We start from the raw sequence: 18,154 nt of genomic DNA, 5'->3' as shown, positions 1-18,154 counted from the left end.
CAATTCATTCCAATTAAACAAAATTAAAAATTCAGTTTCTTAGTCGCACAGGCTACGTTTCAAGGGCTCCACAGCCACACGCGGCGAGTGGCTGCCATGCTGAACAGTGCAGATGCTAGAGTCTTTCCATCTGTGGAAATACTAACCCACATTACTAACCCTGACAAGCTCAGGGAGGCCTGTGTTGGCGGCCTTACAAACTCAGAGACCAAAGTAACCACACAGGATAGTTTGAAATTAAGACTTCCTAAATAAAAGCGAGTCACTGTGGGTAGTCGTGTCCTAGGCTCACATCCTCCCTGACAAAGGTCGGTCTTTACCTTACCTGAGCCCGTCTGTTGTCTTTTTCCTTCCACGGAGACATGCCTTAGAAATGTCAGAGTGGCTTCCTCTCTCCAGACCCCTCAGGGCACAGTCGTGGGACCAGGGCAGAGACCACAAACCTCTCACTGTTATTGTCATCACGTTAACGTTAACTGCTAACTATCCCGTACCCATCAGTGTGAAAGATGTGTCTGCTCATTTTACTTTTTATCCAGTCCCAGAGGTTTCCCGGCTTTGCTTTCTCCCACCTTCCTAATCTGTCACCAACAAATTTCACGTAACCCCTTAATAGTAATGTGTAAAATAAGGTACAAAACTGCCATTCTCTGGAGCATTTCCTCAATCTGTTGAGCTTTTGCTTCTTGGCAATTGTGGTCAGTTGGGCTCAAATAAAGTCATAAAAATTCTTACAGGTTTAAGCGTTTCTTGCATTGACACATCACTGCAGAAAGTCCTACTTGGCGGGACTGCCCTTAAGGGCTGCCAAGTCCTGCTTCTGTTGCTGGAAGCTGATGTGGGCAAGCCACCATTAATAAGATGGAAGTGGTTTTCTGAGTGAGTTCCGAAGTGAGCTGATGGCCATAGTGTGTGTGTGTGTGTGTGTGTGTGTGTGTGTGTGTGTGTGGTGGGGCAGGGACATTAGATCCATTCTGGGTCTTGTTTTTCTATTCAGTTGTCACCCTATAGACTCAAGTTCTGGAAGTGGGTCCTGGGAACGTTGAGCAGAGACACCCAGAGGCCTCCAGGCCATCCTTGCTGGGGGGATGGTAAGCATCTCCCACTGGGGAGGACAGGTCAGGGACCCCTGTGTGGACCCCCTCCCCCTGTGCTGAGAGGACAGAAGAACCAGCACCAGCCAGGAAAGCCTTTATTCCCATCAGGGTGACCGACTGCCCTCCTGTGGCTAACCCTCCTCTGGGATATGGAGCTTCTCCTTCACCCCACAGGCCACCACAGCAAAGAAGAACTCGGGGAAGAAGGTGCGGATGTACACCGCGGCTTTGGGGATGGGGTTAGCCATGAACACCTCTTGCTTCTTCCGCCTCACAGTGCGCATCACCTCCTCGGCCACATCCACTGCGTGCACCCCATAGGCCAGCTTCCTGAAAAAGACTGCAGAGCCCCAGGAGGGGTCAGGGATCAGGGCCTCAGCTTGGCAGAGCCTTGTGCATGCCCAAAGACAGGGTGGTGTGTGCCCATGGGCTGCAGGCCAGCTCTGCCCGCCACTGACCTTGGGGCCCTGGGGCAACACGTTACCCTTCAATACCTCAGCTTCCTCATCTGTAAAGGGGGCGTGGCTTCCTGCCCACTGACTTCACAGGGTGGTTAAGAACCGTGGAAGTGATAAGAGCTTAGACAATATAGAGGTGTCAGATGAATTTAGGGTCTGTTGTTTATTGTTGTGATGCTGTGCTTGTCAAGAGGGGGGGGGGGGGGGGGGGGGGGGGGGGGGGGGGGGGGGGGGGGGGGGGGGGGGGAGAAGGGGGGGGGNCCCTCCCCCCCCCCCGGAACCACACGCCCACGTCATGGTTCATCTTGGTTTCCTAGTGTAGTTAGAGCCTTGGGCAGAGTGCAGCCGCTTTCTGTTGAGAGCATTCTAGAATAGTCATAATAATAAGGTACATTTACAGAGCACCTACTGTGTTATGGGTACTATTCAGAACGCTCTATAAGCCAGAACCTTCAGTTTTCCCAATGACTCCATGAGGTAGATATTACCACTGTCCCTCACTTTCTAAAAGGGAAACTGAGGCATGGAGATTAAGGGAATTGGCAGTCTGTGCCCAGACTCTGAGCCTCTGAGCCTCTGAGCCTCTGAGCCTCTGAGCCTCTGAGCCTCTGAGCCTCTGAGCCTCTATTCTGTGCTGCCTTCTGTGGCGAGAGGGAGCAGGTCATTCTCCAAGACCAGATTCTGGCTATCCCACCCGGAAAACCGAGGTCCAGAGATGGAAAGTTCTCCCGCTGAGGTCATAGAGACAGTGAGTGACTGAGCCCAACTGGGGGTCTTGGTCTGCTGATTGCAGGTTAGGATTCTCTCTACCTGGTGCCTTTGGACTGAAGTTTGGGGCCCCTTCTTGCCATTAGCTGGGTGCAGGCTCCCCCCACTCCCAGTCTCATGCTTCAGGAACACCCCCCAGGCCCTGCTCATTTGGCTTCCCTCAAAAAGCTCACATTTCCAAACCGAGGCCTCCCAGTTTCCCGGGCTGGGATGTACATGGTATGGCCGGATGAAAGTTGGGCTCACAGTGCTGACGACGACGTCGTATTCCTCCACTTCAGCGCGGAGGCAGTCGAAGAAGCCCAGCACAGCATGCTTGGAGGCAGCATCTGGAAGAAAGCCAGCGGGGGTGGGTACGGGGCCGCACCCTGCATCCCAGGAGGAGCATGGGAGATGAGGCCTAGAAAGTCGCCGGGCTCTGTCCTCCACTTCCTAGGTGGGGAAAGAAGCCCCTGTGGTGGGATGGACAGAAGCAGAGCTGACGCTGAATGCAGTCTGCTACCTGCCCACTGCTAGCCTTGGGCAAAGCACTGTACTTTCCCGAGGCTCAGTTTTCTTATGTTTAAACTGCGGATAATGTCACCCTGGTCAAATTGTTGTGAAGATCCAATGAGAACTGGTATATAAAATGCCAGGCCTAAGTAGGAGCTCCCATTCATTCCCAGAAAGGTTCTGGACTAGGGTGGTCGCTTTGGAAAACTGGCTGGCAGTCCCTTAACCATCAAAACCTAGGGTCACCGCATCTCACACACACTTGCTCAGGAATGTTCACAGCAGCATTATGTACAGTGGCCCAAAGTGAAAACAACCCAACTATCCATCAGCAGATGGATGGATAAGGAAAATGCTGTGTGTCCATACGACTGAGTATTATTCAGCTGTAAAAACAGACGAAGCTCTGACACTCCTTACTGCGTAGAGGAACCTCGAGACACCGTGCTGAGTGGGTGGAGCTGGGCAGCAGGGACCTGTACTGCACGATTCCACTGATGGGTGATGTAAAGTCTGGAGCAGCGACAGAGCTGGACTGTGCACCCACTTTGGGAGTGTGCTCTTCGTCACCGCATGTCCCGACTGCCTGTGAGACGTGAGCTTCCGGGAGGGAGGGACCTTGCTTTTCAAGTTTCAGTGTCTCCCATAGCACCCACATGCCATAGGTGCTCAAAAATAGGAACTGAAGGATTGAAAGAAAAACCCACACACCATTTCCTTTCTGGGCCTTCCTCTCCCAGGTAACCATAGGCCTAGTCCTTGACACAACATCTCTTGTCTTACAAGTCATGCAGCATAAGACGAAACATTTTTGTCTTGGCAACTTACAAGCTGTGCGGAATGGGATTCCAAGCTTCCCTTGGATGTTGTTCACCAGCACTATTTGGCCTGTCCTCCGGGAGATCATGTTGGGAAGCAGGGCTGGAAAGCGCAGGACAAGGAGTCAGGGTGAAAAATCTGAGACCAAGTCGGGCAGCAGCAGGCAGGCCTCTTCTCCAGACCCCCCTCTTCCTCCCTGGTCCCAGGACCACTATGGACTGGCCCCCCGGCCGCCATCCGCCCTGCTCTGCCAAGCATGCGCTGGGCTCAACTGGTGCATTGCTACGTGACTGTAAACGGCCGACTGCTGGGCGTGGGGTGACGCTGGTCTCAGGGCGAAAGGTAATCCCTCTTCACTTCCTTGGTGGGCCCCACCAGGAAGTCCCGTGTTGGTTCTGAGGTGTCCTGGACACCGCCTTGCATATGCTCATCGTCCAACTAGGAGGGGAAGGACCTCGGCCCGTGTCTTGGGAGAATTTACTATGTACTTTGTTTTGATTTCCAGTTTTATTTGTGGAGAGAGAAAAGGTTTTTTAACTTATGATGATATTATAAAGATTTTCTCCTAAAACAAATTAACTTAAAAATGAGAAAATTCAGAGGAAGATAGGAAGTAATAACAATATAGATGGAATAGAAATATGGCAAAAATAAAAAAAACTCAACTTTCTGAATGGTCAGTTAAATCCAGTGCCTGCGTGTTTGATATGGGCAAAAGGAGACTCAGGACTAGTGAGTAGATTCGGGTTTCTTAGCAAGTCAGAGGCCCGGCCCAGAGGACAACCCAGTGCTGGCCTTTTCCACTCCACTCTGTGCTCTCCTCACTTTGATGCCAGGGAACCCTGGACTCACACAGGTTAACTGGATGGCACAGCTTGGCAAGTGCCCAGGGGCTGGGCTGAAGGAAACCGCTAATTCTGGGGCCCCGTCGTAGAAGCTCTGGGAGGTCGTCATTCTGCCTGAAATTTTATCCTTATTTGTCATGGAGATCCTGGCTATAGAGAAGGGGGATCTAAAATCACGCTTTCTCAGCCTCTACCAGGGAACCCACTCCCTAAATGGAGAAATTCTCTATGCTTGTATTCCCCCTCAGGGTTCTGTTTGATAAACTTTTTGGGGGGAAGGAACTTCAACTCTTGGTTCTAGTCCATGTCATCTCTAGCCCCAACCTCCTAGGCTTCAGACCTGCACTTGAACTTGGCAGTGAAAAATCTCCAAACAGGAACCACCATTGTATACTTAAAAGGGATTCCTGCCTCCCTCGCCCATTTCCTGCAAAGGGATTCCGGGTCTCTTGTACTTTGGGGATAAACTATTTTCTTCTTCATTGCGGAGGACAGAAGCTTTACCTTTAAACAACTGTCATGGTTAGAAGCAGATCGACTGCAGGCCTGACATATCAAAATGCACACAAAGCCCAAGACAATGGTCCAGAGACATGAAATGGGGCTGGAAGTGAGCTGTAGGCATAGATAAGAAGAAGGGGGTAAAGCAAAGGGCTTGGGAAACAGGTCTGACTCACAGAGAGGGAGGTTGGAATCCACCAGTAAGATACTTCCAAAGCCCCTTTTCTTTCGTCAACATTTATAGTCAGAATGTTGAAAGCTCCCACCACATAAGTAAGGATTTTCCCGAGAGGGGCTGGAGACTTCATCTAGAATTGGATGACCATCTGTCCACATAAAAGAGCCCTCTCTGGCAGCCGGTGGCCCAGAAGTCCAGAGGAAGGTCAAACTCACGACACCTTTGGTCAGTGTGATGGGCCCAAAGTAATTGGCGTCCATGATCTTTTTGTCCAGCTCCAGGGAGATCTTATCAGCAGGCCCCTTCACCTTCACACTGGCGTTGTGAATGAGGATGTCCACGCAGCCGTAGCAATCCAGGACCTCTTTGGCTACGTCCTGCACACAGCCGATATCCGCGAGATCTAAGAGGACCAGCTTCGGGGTGAATGTCTGCAGAACCAATGGCACAGTCGGGGCACGTGTGGGCGCAGCTCCCCCTTCAGACTGCGGGGCCCTTGGTCTAGGAACCACCCCTCGTGAAATTCAGACATTTGGAAAACCTGACATGACTACCAAAAATGATGAGAACAAACGGGCGTGATCAGGGGAAAATGATGCAGAATGTGTTCTTGGGGACCAGAGCGGTGGCAACAAGAGCAACAGTCCCCACACGCAAACAGGCAGTCGCTAAGACTGAACTTCTGGCCACAAGGCCACAAGTAACAAATCCAAGTAAGTGATGGCGCCCTGCCCAGGGGAGGCCGTGCACCGACTGCTGCGTTGATGCCATTGCCAAAGACACTTCTGAGCTTTGGGGAAGTGGCTTTCTAAACTGGCTTATAAGCCACATCCAGCTTTAAAATTCCTTTTAAAACTTTTAATTATACTTGACATTCAACCTTATATTAGTTTCAGGTGTATAGCAGAGTGGCCAGACATTTATATAACTTACAAAGTGACCCCCACGAGTCTAGTACCCATGTGACACCATGACTGACCATTACAACATTACTGACTGTGATCCTAGGCTGTGCTTTGCAGCCTGCGATTCTAGTGCTGCCCGTTTGTACTCCTGCGGCCACACCTAGCTCTGCAGCCACATTGTGTTTTTGATCAAAATCAGGCTCTCGACACAAGCTGGGGCCACTGTCCGTGTGCTGGGCACTGTGGGCAGCCCTTGACACTTGCTGCCGTCAAGACTCTGTGTGCAGAGGGTAGGGAGGGGAAGATGGGTGATACCAGGCGGTAAGTGCGACCCAGCGTTTAATGATCACTGGTCCTGAGATATGCTTTGAGGAGAGGGTGAACTGATCAAATTTGTTTGGGAAACAGAGACTATTAAATGTTCTTTTTCAAGGTCCACAATGCTCATTAGCATATCAAAGGCTGTGAAAAATCCTGTGGTAAAGTAATCAACCAGACAAGCTTGGCTTACTTAACTCGAGTTTCACCACAGTTGCCCTCAGAACCTAATTTTACCCAATACTGTATCTAATAACATCCTAAGAAACATACCCTGAAGGGTGATGTGTTATAGGGTCCATCTTTTCAAATTCCATACTTAGATCTGAATTATTTTTGTCTATTTCCAAAACCCAAATTCAACATCAAGGGCAAAGATTTAAAAAAATATGTCCTGAAGAGAGCTTTGAAGGCAATTTCCTAGGCAACTCTTGGAAATGCTTTGAAAACTGTAGTGGCATTGAAATGTGTGCACCTCCCAGGTGACTTCTTAGAAGGGGATTTCATTCACTCATTTCTTTGAAGAAAATATCACTTGAAGTATTATGCCTGTGACATACCCTACCTCCTGGATCCTCTTTGAATCTGACTTAAAGAGAATGGGGTGGGGGTGGAGGGGAGTCAGTGGCTGGAGAACGCGTTTTGGGCATGGTAAGTGATCAACATGAGGTGACCCCTGATGACTGGCAGACATGCCTGTGTCAAGATTAGGGAGACCATTGCCTTATATCCCCCAGAAGTAATTGCCAAATCTTACCCATATGATCAAAGGGTGGCTCTTTGACACTCAATGAAGGCTAAGGGTACCCACAAGTTCCCCAAGCTGACTGCTGAAGGCCTCACCTTGCTGGGGTCAGCCACGCTGACCAAGGCATCGTACAGATTCTCTAGCCTTTCCCAGTTCTTCCCGCACAGCACCAGCCTCGCGCCGCCCGTGTGGAACACCCGAGCACACTCTGTGGGGAGGAAGGAAAGAGGGCAGGGTGCATGGTGTGGAGGGAGCCCCTGAGGGTGAGCTTCTCTGTCTTACATATTTAAGAATTTAAAGAACCTAAAAGTCTTAGGGCCATGAGGTCTTTTAGGGTCATTTCATTCAACTTCCTCCCTGGGTTGGATTTTTTCTTACTTTTTTATAAAAGAATTTTTAAAATTTATTTTTAGAGCGAAGGGAAAGGAGGGAGAAACATCGATGTGAGAGAGAACTATCAGCCGGTTGCCTCTCATATGCACCCCAACCAGGGGCCGAAACCACAGCCCAGGGGTGTGTCCTGACTGGGAATCGGACCAGTGACCTTTCGCTTGGTGGGACAACACCCAACACACTGAGCTGCGCCAGTCAAGGCTTTCTCACTTCTGGCCTCAGTGTGGTTGCCTCCTGTGAAGGGGAGCTCGTAGTGGCTGAGAGAAACAGCCCTTCCTTCACCACATCGTTCTGGTGATTAGGACATCCTTTCTCACCAGATGGCCCTTCCCACCTGGTTCTTCAGGACCACAGCCCTAAGTGTATCTCAAACCACAGATACCAGAACAGCCAATGTGTTTTTCAGACCAAATGGCACCGGTTTTCTCTACATTGTCTCTGTAGAGAAATACTCCAGCCAGGGTTCTTTTTATTAAAAAACTAAACCTGCCCACTGCCTAGTTAATTTTACTCTGGACTAATTCTCAGCTCACCCAGGACAGGACTTTCTCAGCGCGGCAATGGTTGGTGGACACGCTACATTCTTGTGAAGCAGTAACACTGATATTTAAGAAAAATAAATGCTGATGTATTTTGAATTTACTTGTCCCAGGGACTATTAATAGAGATGTACAAACTATTAGCACATTTAGTTCTCACAATTATCCTAGGAGGTAGTATCTTCAGTCGGGCTCCATGGAAGCAGAACCGGAGACAGGGACGCAGGTGGCCAGGGCTTACTGAGGAAATGCCCTTCAGAGAAAACCTATCAGAGAGGTAGGCCGTGGGGAAGGAGCCGGACAGGATGTGGCCACACGTGAAGTCTAGCCTTGGCTGGATCCAAGGACAGCTCTGGAGTGTAGACTCCACTGCAGAGCTGTTCCTCCTGGAGGCACGAGGGCCAGCCTTTGAAACAGCTGCGTTAGCCAGTCTGACTCAGCACCGCCTCCCTCTGGGGGTGGGCACACAGGGTGTTTAACTCTGGGCAAGGCAATGTCCACAAGCAGATGGCAAGTCTTTGAGCTTTGGCAGCACAGCACGTGGGGATGGACGGCCCAGCCAGGTTCAGGGATCTGGGAAGGGCACCACCTACTTTGGGCAGGGGGGTACCTGTTACTGTCCCATTTTACACCAAGCCTGGTGGCAGACCTGGCCAGGCCTGAGTGCTGAGGGATAGCTGGGCAGTGCCAGGAGGCTGGGTGTCCTGAGTTCAACAGCTCAGATGACCTATGGTTGTGTGACACTGCCTGCGTGCTCGCAGCCTGGTGTGCGGGGAGGGCAGGGGAGCCAGATGGCTGGCTGGAGTGGCATTGTGGGCAGGCTGGTCGTGGTATTGGACAGAGAGCAACTGAGGTGCTGGACCCTGCAATCTAGGCCAGAGGGGAGCAGGAGTGAAGGCAGATGGGCCAACTGAGAAGAAAAGCAGAGGTCTGTGCAGTCCAGAGACAGGTCTGGTGGGTGTGGCTGAGCGGGAGGGGAGGGAAGCTGTGGTTTGCGCTGCTGACCCAGGAAAGCCTGAATCAAGAAATAACCCTGTTGCTTTCCTATCCAACCTGGGCCCTGCAGAATGGCTCCCGCAAAGATGGTGGGAAGGAGAAAGGCCACCCTGCCATCAAGGATGTCATGACCAAAGGATACACCAACATTCCCAAGCGGGCCCATGGAAAGGGTTCCAGGAAAGGGTTCCAGGAAGCGTGCCCCAGGGACACTCAAAGGATCTGGAAATTTGAGATGGGAACCCCAGATGTGCACGTTGACACCAGGCTCGACACAGCTTCTGGGCCTGAGGGATAGGAATGTCCATACTGCATCTGAGTGCCGCTGTCCAGAAAATGTAATGAGGATGAAGATTCCCCAAACAAGCTCTCTATGGAGGTTCCCTATGCACCTCTTACCACTTCCAAAAAATCTACAAATAGTTAATGTGGATGAGAAATAAGTGCTGGTTATTAAATAAAGTGCAGTTTATATAACTGCAAAAAGAAAAAAATGATACCTGTTAACAATGTCACCTTGTATTTTAAGACGATAGAGAATGGAAGATTTCTCTAAATGTAGGTATTTTATTGAGAGAGAGGTATGATGATTCTGGATGGCAAAATTCAATAAAGATGTCAATTCATCCATAGTGAATTTGATGCAGAAAATCAAGATTCCAATAGGTGGAAGGTGACAGAAAAATATTAAACTTTAGTTGGAATAATAAGTATGCAAGAAAAGCAAAGGACATTTTGACAAACAATAGTGGTGATAGACAAACTCTTTCAGTTATTAGAAAGTATTTTTTTAAATTTTTTAAAAAATATATATTTTATTGATTATACCATTACAGTTGTTCTATTCCCCCCTTCATTCTCCTCCCCCCACACACTCCCTCCCCCACCATTTCTCCCCCTTAGTTTATAACCACGTGTCTCAAGTTCTTTAGATTCTATATTTCCCCTACTATTCTTGCCCTCCCCCCTATCTATTTTCTACCTACTGTCTATGCTATTTTCTGTACCTTCTCCCCTCTTCTCCTCCTCCCACTCCCCTGTTGCTAACCTTCCATGTGTTCTTCATTTCTATGGTTCCACTCCTGATCTAGCTGTCCTCTTGGTTTGCTTTTGTTTTAGGTGTGGTTGTTAATAACTGTGAGTTTGCTGTCCTTTCACTGTTAATATTTTTCATCTTCTTTTTCTTAGATAAGTCCCTTTAGCATTTCATATAATAAGGGCTTGGTGATGATGAACTCCTTGAACTTGACCTTATCTGAGAAGCACTTTATCTGTCCTTCCATTCTAAATGAAAGCTTTGCTGGATAAAGCAATCTTGGCTGTAGGTAGTTATTAGAAAGTATTATAAAGCTATAGAAATTAAATTTAGGTGGTGGTTCAGTATAGGTACAAATATTGATTTAAAAAGGCAAGTATTAATAAGAATTTAGTAGATGATGAAGTTAGCATGTTGAAAAGAACATATTATTTAACATGTGGTATTTGTACTACTGGCTAACTATTTGGAAGGGAAAAATGTAGAGGCAATATACTGAAATGTATTAAATAATTACATGTAAAAATAAAACCATAAAAGAATTAGAAGGAAGGAAAGATGAATATATATATATATATATATATATATATATATATATATATATAAAACCCTGCTTTGGGGAAAGATATTTTAAGTTTGGTAACTAAAGGAAGAAATCATAATGGAAATGACTTATAAATTTTTATCCTTAAAAGAACATTGCTTATATCAGAAAACACAAATAAAAATTAGGGGCAAGATAAATTGAGGAAACTTATTTATAACACAATGTCATAAGAGGGTTAATTTATTTGATCTACAGATTATAACTTTTATGAACCAATAAAAAAGATAAAGACCTTAATAAAGAAATTGGCTGGTGAGTTGAGGTGTAAAGAGCTGATCTACAGGAGAGTTCAGTGCCAACAATACAGAAGTGCAGATTAAAATGCCACTAATTTTAACCTACCAGATAGATCATTAAAAGCAAAATTGGTAATAGTCACATGTTCAATGCTTGTGGTAGTGTAAATTGCCAAAATCTTTTAGAAGAAAATTTTGACAGAATTCTTAAAAGTAAGTATGGACTTTGACCCAGTTATTTCATTTATGGGCATTTATTCTAAGAAGATAATTTAGAATTACTGCGTGGACATAGTTATAATATTGTTTATCCCAGTACCATAATAATAAATAGTAAAGAATTGGAGATGATTGCAAATAGCCAACACTATAGGAGACTGGTTAAGTGAATTATGGTAAGTCTATAGGTCAGATATTTTGAAGGCTTTACAACTGATACTGCAGAAACGGGTCTACTGAAATGAAGTTCACGAAATAGTAACTTAACATTCAAAACAGTGTCTGATACAAGGCCATGGCACTCGACTCTGTGGATGTGTGTGTAATTGGAGCCCTTTACCCCCAAATGCAATAGGACACAAGTGGATCAAGAAAGAGGAGAGAGGGGGGACTTTGAAGAAGGAATTTTGGGCATAAATGTGTATTTTCCCATTTTCTGCATCCTTGAGAGGAGGGCGTCTGCAGGACCCTTTGAACCGCACCCTGTGAGCTCCCCACATCTGGGAGTCTAGGCTGTGGTCTGAGTCACACCTGAGGACCCCAATGGAGAGACCAGAGGCCACTATCCTGGGCAGAGGGCAGGAGAGCTATGGCGGCCCCCTGCGGCGTGGTTTGCAGTGTTGAAGACCCCACCGCACAAGCACAGTGCACCAGGGCTTCGGGTGGTTGGGAGCTATTTTGAATTCTGCCCAGGAGGACCACTCAGAAGGGGCACCATGACACAGAGAGCCCGGTGGAGGAGACCCTCACACTCAGGGGACTGAGCAAGTGGAGTACCGTCCTTCACAGAAAGTGGGAACAGATAGTCCCAGGGAGCATCTCTGCTGGAGCCACAAAGATACAGCCAGAGAAAGAATCCAACTGGGTTTTTCTCCTTCCTGACCCTTCACCTCAGAGGGGTCAGAAGGAGCAGCCATCTGGCCAGTAACCTGCCCCACGGAGGAGGAGCAAAGAGGGTAAAGCAAGTTCAGCTTCAGTGAGAATTGATACATTGACTCCTCTACTGGACTGGGCACCCCAGTTTCTGAATCAATGCTGTGTTTCATTACCATGGGGTTTTGCATAATCTAATAGTATCAGAAGAGTCATGGGACTAACGGAGTTTTTTTGTTTTTTTGTTTTTTTTTTTAAATCAAGATGCAGAGGAAGCCATTTTTCCTCTGCAGGTCTCACTATAGCCCCAGTTCTTGCTGGCTCCACTTAGAAGCATCAGAAGGGAGCTGAAAGAATATAGGAGTGTTCTCAATTGGGCAGAGCTCTAGGTCTGTTTTACGTTCTTTTTACCTAAAACGTCTTTAATATATATGGCTTTTGTAATCATAGAATTCACCTCGAGGGCGAGAGCCTCCGTGATCGGGAGTAATTCTGAGTGGCAGCCACGCTGGGGGTGGGGCAGCCACACTGGTTTTATAGACCAGAGGGGTGAGGGCCAGTGATGTGAAACAATTTACCCAGAGTCCTGAGCTGGTCAGGGGTGAAGCCAGGATGCTAACCCAAGCAGGAGCCTTCCGGTTGCCTGATTTCCATGCCTGGCTGCCCTCTTGGCTCCTGCCCAGGCTAGGCCAAGCAGTCTGGGGTTCTGTTGTCACCAGCTGGTTCTCTCCCTCTTTCTCATGAAGGGTGGCGCATATTTACAAGCTGGGCCCTGGGGTAGGTGAGAAGCCTGTGGCCAAGAGCCAAACCAGACCTCTGATCTTGCCCTCCTCAGGGGAGGCAGTCAGGAGTGTTCTTCACCATTGCCCCATTTTCCCTCTTCTGCACTCATACTTTCCCAGGTGGGCCTGGGAGGTGGAGCCCAGCAGTGTGATCATTGCTTTGGTCTAGCAGATCCCAAAGGCACACTCTCAAGGACGCGGTAGGTCATTTCTGCTAATGCAAGGCATCAGGTACGTGCAGGTGTTCTTATTTCTATTCTTTATCAGGTCAGCTCAGTATATCGTTCGCCCTGCACCAAGCTAGCAGGCACCAGGCTTTTCCTTTCTCACGCAGCCAACATCAGTGGAGCCCTCACATCTAAGAGGCCCTTGACTGTAAGATGCTTCCTGATATTGGAGGCATTAAAATGCAAACAGATGGCCTGTGACTATTGTGAAGTGCTGTTGGTTGAAAGACAGCTCGATTTCAGAGATGTTGAATCACGCATGACTGTGCACCTTCGAGGGGGATGAATCCCAGGTGGGGCTATGCTCTCTGAAGTACAGTGGTTCAGAATTTGAGGAACCCCTGTTGCTGCAGAGACAAGTGGGTACGAGGAGACTCAATTCTCAACTTGGCCAAAAGGTGTCAGTTTGGGGAGAGGGTTAGAGGGCCTGATCTTTGGCTGTTTGATTTCCCTAGTTAACAGCTGGGTGCAGGGCTCCTGGTTGCCACCCACAGGTTTGGCCAGGTTCTGTTGGGCTGGGGGGTATGTTGTGGGCTGGGCACAGCCTGTGTCGTCTGCTCAAGGCCCCTCACTTTTTTCTTGCCTTGGACCTGATAAATGGAGCAGTTTGAACATAGAATCACTGTGGTCAGTACATGTTCTGGCTGGGCACTTATTTAAGGTCACATATACCCAGCTTCTCAAGTTACTTCTAAATACTTGGGTTTAATTTTTTTCTGCTTTGCATTTTTTTCCCAGGGTGGGTCCATAACATACCGTGAAAAAAGAGCAGTGACAATAGTCACAACACAGACTAAACTGTAGACCCTGAAAGTGCCACTCTGCCTTAGAGATATATTTATTCCCCGGGTACCTGATTTGTGCCATGTATGACTGTGACTTAATGAGACGTCAAAGAAATCACAAGACTTCTAAAACAAATCTACATCTGTCAGCAATAGACGGAACAGTGGTTCTATCTGGTGAGATAGAAAATCAGGGAGGACAGAGAACTAACTGCACAGCCTGCTCCTCCAGGTCAGGAGCTGACTGACCTACGTAGAACCCTCCACCCCCAACAGCAGGGCACACATTCATGTCCAGCACCTGTGCTCCATTCATCAAGATAGCTCATATCCTGAGCCATCAAATACACTCAACAAATTGAAAAAATTAAAATCATAGAGTGTGTTCTCTGATCACACTGGAATCCAGTTAGAAATCAGTAAAACAAACATATGGCAATATGCTTACCCAAATGAGTGCCTTTTCTCATCAGATGGCCACTTCTAGAGGCTATTCACTAAGTAAACTTTTTTAGGGGGGGTACTTACTATATGTCAAGTTTTGAGCTTGGTGGTGGGGACACCATGGAGTAAAAAGAATGCAGTGTCCAGCACAGGGAGGCTGGTGTCCAGCAGGGCAGCTGAGAACCACAGGTGCAGCACAGCATGAAGAGCGCGCCAGTGGTGTGTGTTTCTATGAGGAGCCACGGGAACCCAGTCCCCTGGGGACCACCAGGAGGTCAGAGAAGCCTTCATGATAAAGGGACCTCCTGGTGGCACCTGGTCTGATGCTGAGTGGGCTTGTTCTACTTGAAGAACAAGGGCTCCTCAAAGACTTTGGCTCTGAGTGTCTGAGTGGGTGTCTCTGCTCCAATTCCTCAGACAACCACTACTTCCTGCTGTCTGTGTCTGGTCTGGTTGACAAATATGTATGTCCTTGTTTGTCCCAGTAAAAAATGGAGTTTGTGTGTCCCCCTCCCTTCTGAGTGCTGAGTGTAATGTTGCTGGATATCCTTTTTGGGAATTGCTTCTGGGACCCACATGGGAGCACACAGAGAAATTAGTTTATCTGCCTTAATGCTTTTTAAAAAGTTACATGGTGAACCCAAACTGATGACCCACTGAAGTGGAGCCCGTCGTCAAAGCCATGCAGACTGGCTCCCATTGGGATGGCCGAGAGAATGGGGCTCTGAGAGAATTCCCAGGCAGGAGGCTCTGCATGTTCTCACGATGGAGCCCCGAGGGAGTAGGCGCCCAGCTCCCCAGAGCAGCTCTTTGGAAGGTGCTCATCTCGGTCCTCAGGATGCAGTGTTCCCAATGGGCACTTAAGTGACCTGATGGATGCTTGGCGGGGTGTGTTCTGTTTCATGAAAAATAACAAAACAGCCCTGACTGGGTGGCTCAGTTGGTTGGAACATCATCCCTTACACCAGAAGGTTGCAGGGTTTGAGTCCCTGTCAGGACACATACCCTGGCTGTGGGTTTGATTCCTGGTTAGGACACATATGGGATACAACCAATCAATGTTTCTCTCTCCCTCCCTTCCTCTCTCTAGAATCAATAAACATATCCTCAGATGAGGATTAAAAATTAATAATGACAAAACAACAACAAAAATTATACCCAAACTATGTAATGTATGAAACTGCACTACCATGGTTAGGAATGACAGTCAGAATCTTGCAAACCCGAGGACACCATGTCACCTGTGGGAGGGCCCTACAAGGTCATCTAATTCAGGGGCTGCAGACAGAAATGGCTATAAGGCCAGGAGGTGATATGATTGAGAGAATCAGGCTGAGTGTGATACGGAGGGGGTCAGTGGGGCGTGCACCCTGCTGGAGCACACATGGGCGTTGTTTCACTGCTGCTCACATGTGAGTGGCACCTGCCACAGCTGCAGCCACTGCTCTGAGACCTCCATCTGTTGACTCATTTTTTCCCTCACGCCAATATTAGGAGGTAGAGATCACTAGCACCCTCACTTTACAGTTGAGAAATCCAAGGCAGAGAAGTGCTAGTAAGTACTAGCCATTGAACTTGGCTCCCAAGTCTGGGCTTATACCTGGTACACTGCCCCAGCTAAGAGAGTCACATTTCAAAAATTCTTGAGACGCTGTGAAGGCAAAAGAAACCTGCAGGCCACTTAGGCTGGACTTTGCAACTCCAGGTATTTCAGTGCTCTTTTTTCTCAGATGAGGAAGCTGCAGTCTCCAAAAGAGAAGATTTGCAAATGTGACTTGCTGGTTAATGTCAGACACTAGGAGAGAACCCAGCCTTGACCCCCCCGCTCCCCTAGCAGGCTAGCCTGCACCCTGACCCTGCCACTGCTCGCCCCTCAAGGCAGGAGTGGGTACCAGGGAGGTGAAACTTGCTTACCCTTGCCCAGTCCTGAGATGGCATCGGTGATCACCACCACTTTGTTCTGCACGGCTGACTTTGACCACAGCCTGGACACCTCTTGGTAGATGAAGAGCAGGCCACTGATTCCCAAGAGCAGCAAAGGCAGGATTAGCACAGCTGTGACTCCCATCTCGTTCTGGGGGAAATGTTGAAAAGGAATTGGTTTTCGCAGAGAATCAGAAAATTCTTGGGTGGCCCAAGGCTGCAGGGTGTGAGCACTCATGCACCAAGCCCTGTGTCCTCTCCAGGGAGCTGGGCTCTCTGCACACCCCAGGGCTGCTTCCGAGCTGAGCACCCTGCTAATCCCCAAATGTCCAATGGATAGGAAATTACTCACAATGTCTCCAAAAGCCAACTGAATCCAGGGGCCTGCCCTCTCGAAGGTTAATTGAATTTAATTAAAATGGGTCTGCATTTTTGGAAGGAAATCCATGTGTTAAGGCCACTTGCTGGGGCCCTAATGGCTATTTATAGCTCTCAGTGCACTAAAGGGCTTTTCAGGGTAAATATAGTGCCTATTCTGATATTCAGAGACACATGCTGGCTGGGTCTGATTTCAGAGTTCCTGCCAAGACTTTTAAAGCTCTCTGGCTTGCCCCACTATTAGAGGTTTCCTCTGTAGTTTGAGGCTAGGCATTAGGGATCAGGACCTGGGATTTCAGCACAAACATCCTTGCCCTCACTTCCTGTAACCTTCCTATACGTAGCTTGGCAGTGAGCCAGCTGGCCTTCCGTCTGGTTGAGGATGAGAAACACAGAAAACCTGTCAACCAGAATGGAGCCTATTGCAGAATAAACCACTTGGAGGAGTGACATGAACTATTAGAAAGAGCAGAGTTTGGGGAGTGTTTCTCATGAATCACGGCAATCTGCCTTGCTGAGGCTTAGCTTCCTCATCTGTGAAATGGGCATGACAGTGTTGTCTTGAAGGACTGTTGGGAGGAAAAATAAGATACTGGCTATTTACCTGTCTCATAAGAAGATAACTATTGCAACCTTTTTAATGATTGAAAACATTAAGGATTTATCCCAAACACTAAATATTTTAATTATACAAGGGAAATCAGAAGAATTAGAACTGGGAAGAAACAAACAGCTAATCTGCAATTCAAGTACTCACAGCATAAAAACCAAAAGACCTATCAGAATGGCATCCTAATTTGCAGTGAAGACTGGCCCAGAACATTTTTTTAAAAAACAACTTTTTATTGACCTGTAGTCTACTAGAAATATGAACATATTCTAAGGGTGGCACTTCATAAACTGAACATATCCGTGAGATCAGCCCCGGGTCAAGAACAGAGCACTGGGTCCTGGCGTGTGTGGCTCAGTGGAGTGAGTGCAGTCCTGTGAACCAAAATGCTGCTGGTTCGATTCCTAGTCAGGAAACACGCCTGGGTTGTGGGCCAGGTTCCTGGTTGGGGGCATGTGAGAGGCAAATGATCAATTTGTCTGTCACATATCTATGGTTCTCTCCCTCTGTTTCCTTCTCCTTTCCCCTTTCTCTAAAAGTAAATAAATAAAATCTAAAAAAAAAAAAAAGAAATAGCACATTGGCCACATGTCCACACCATATCTCTTTCTAGCCCATAAGGGTAACTGCTTCCTCACTTTTAAAAGCAGGTATGTTTTACCTGTGCTTTAAAACATTAAAAATTTTATTTATTTATTTATTTTTAGAGAGAGGGGGAGGGAGGGAGAAAGGGAGGGTAAGAAACACCAATGTGTAGCTGCCTCTCACGTGCCCCCTACTGGGAACCTGCCCTGCAACCCAGGCGTGTGCCCTGATGGGAATCGAACCAGTGACCCTTTGGTTTGCAGGCCAGCACTCAATCCACTGAGCTACACCAGCCAGGGTCGTTTCATTTATTTAAATAGGTTCAGCCCTGGCTGGTGTAGCTCAGTGGATTGAGCGCGGGCCTGCGAACCACACGATCATGGTTCGATTCC

General features: G+C 47.9%; 1 protein-coding gene across 1 annotated transcript; it reads right to left on the bottom strand.

The window, feature by feature from the left end:
* Positions 1 to 1,011: 1,011 nt before the first annotated feature.
* Positions 1,012 to 16,650, bottom strand: DHRS7C (dehydrogenase/reductase 7C). Its single transcript, XM_037028174.1, has 7 exons — positions 16,542 to 16,650; positions 16,181 to 16,340; positions 7,225 to 7,337; positions 5,379 to 5,589; positions 3,644 to 3,736; positions 2,497 to 2,652; positions 1,012 to 1,437 (listed from the first exon to the last, which is right to left on the bottom strand). Exons 2-7 carry the CDS (start codon positions 16,332 to 16,334, stop codon positions 1,229 to 1,231), a joined length of 936 nt encoding a protein of 311 aa, XP_036884069.1. The 5' UTR covers positions 16,335 to 16,340; positions 16,542 to 16,650; the 3' UTR covers positions 1,012 to 1,228.
* Between the last annotated feature and the right edge of the window lie 1,504 nt (positions 16,651 to 18,154).

The sequence above is a fragment of the Sturnira hondurensis genome, unplaced genomic scaffold (assembly GCF_014824575.4).
Source record: "Sturnira hondurensis isolate 20B ecotype Veracruz unplaced genomic scaffold, ASM1482457v3 Scaffold0019835, whole genome shotgun sequence".
Taxonomy (NCBI): Eukaryota; Metazoa; Chordata; class Mammalia; order Chiroptera; family Phyllostomidae; genus Sturnira; species Sturnira hondurensis.
Note: the sequence above shows the minus strand (reverse complement) of the source record. Positions and strands in the feature narration are given on the sequence as shown.

Excerpts from the sequence above, each read along its gene's own strand:
- DHRS7C (XM_037028174.1), bottom strand. The coding sequence starts at position 16,334 with ATGGGAGTCACAGCTGTGCTAATCCTGCCTTTGCTGCTCTTGGGAATC. Across the intron at positions 3,737-5,378 it reads GCCCATCACACTGACCAAAG|CCCTGCTTCCCAACATGATC; the intron begins GTGTCGTGAGTT and ends TGCGCTTTCCAG. Across the intron at positions 1,438-2,496 it reads GGAGGCCTCGGTTTGGAAAT|TCTTTTTCAGGAAGCTGGCC; the intron begins GTGAGCTTTTTG and ends GGGGCTCTGCAG.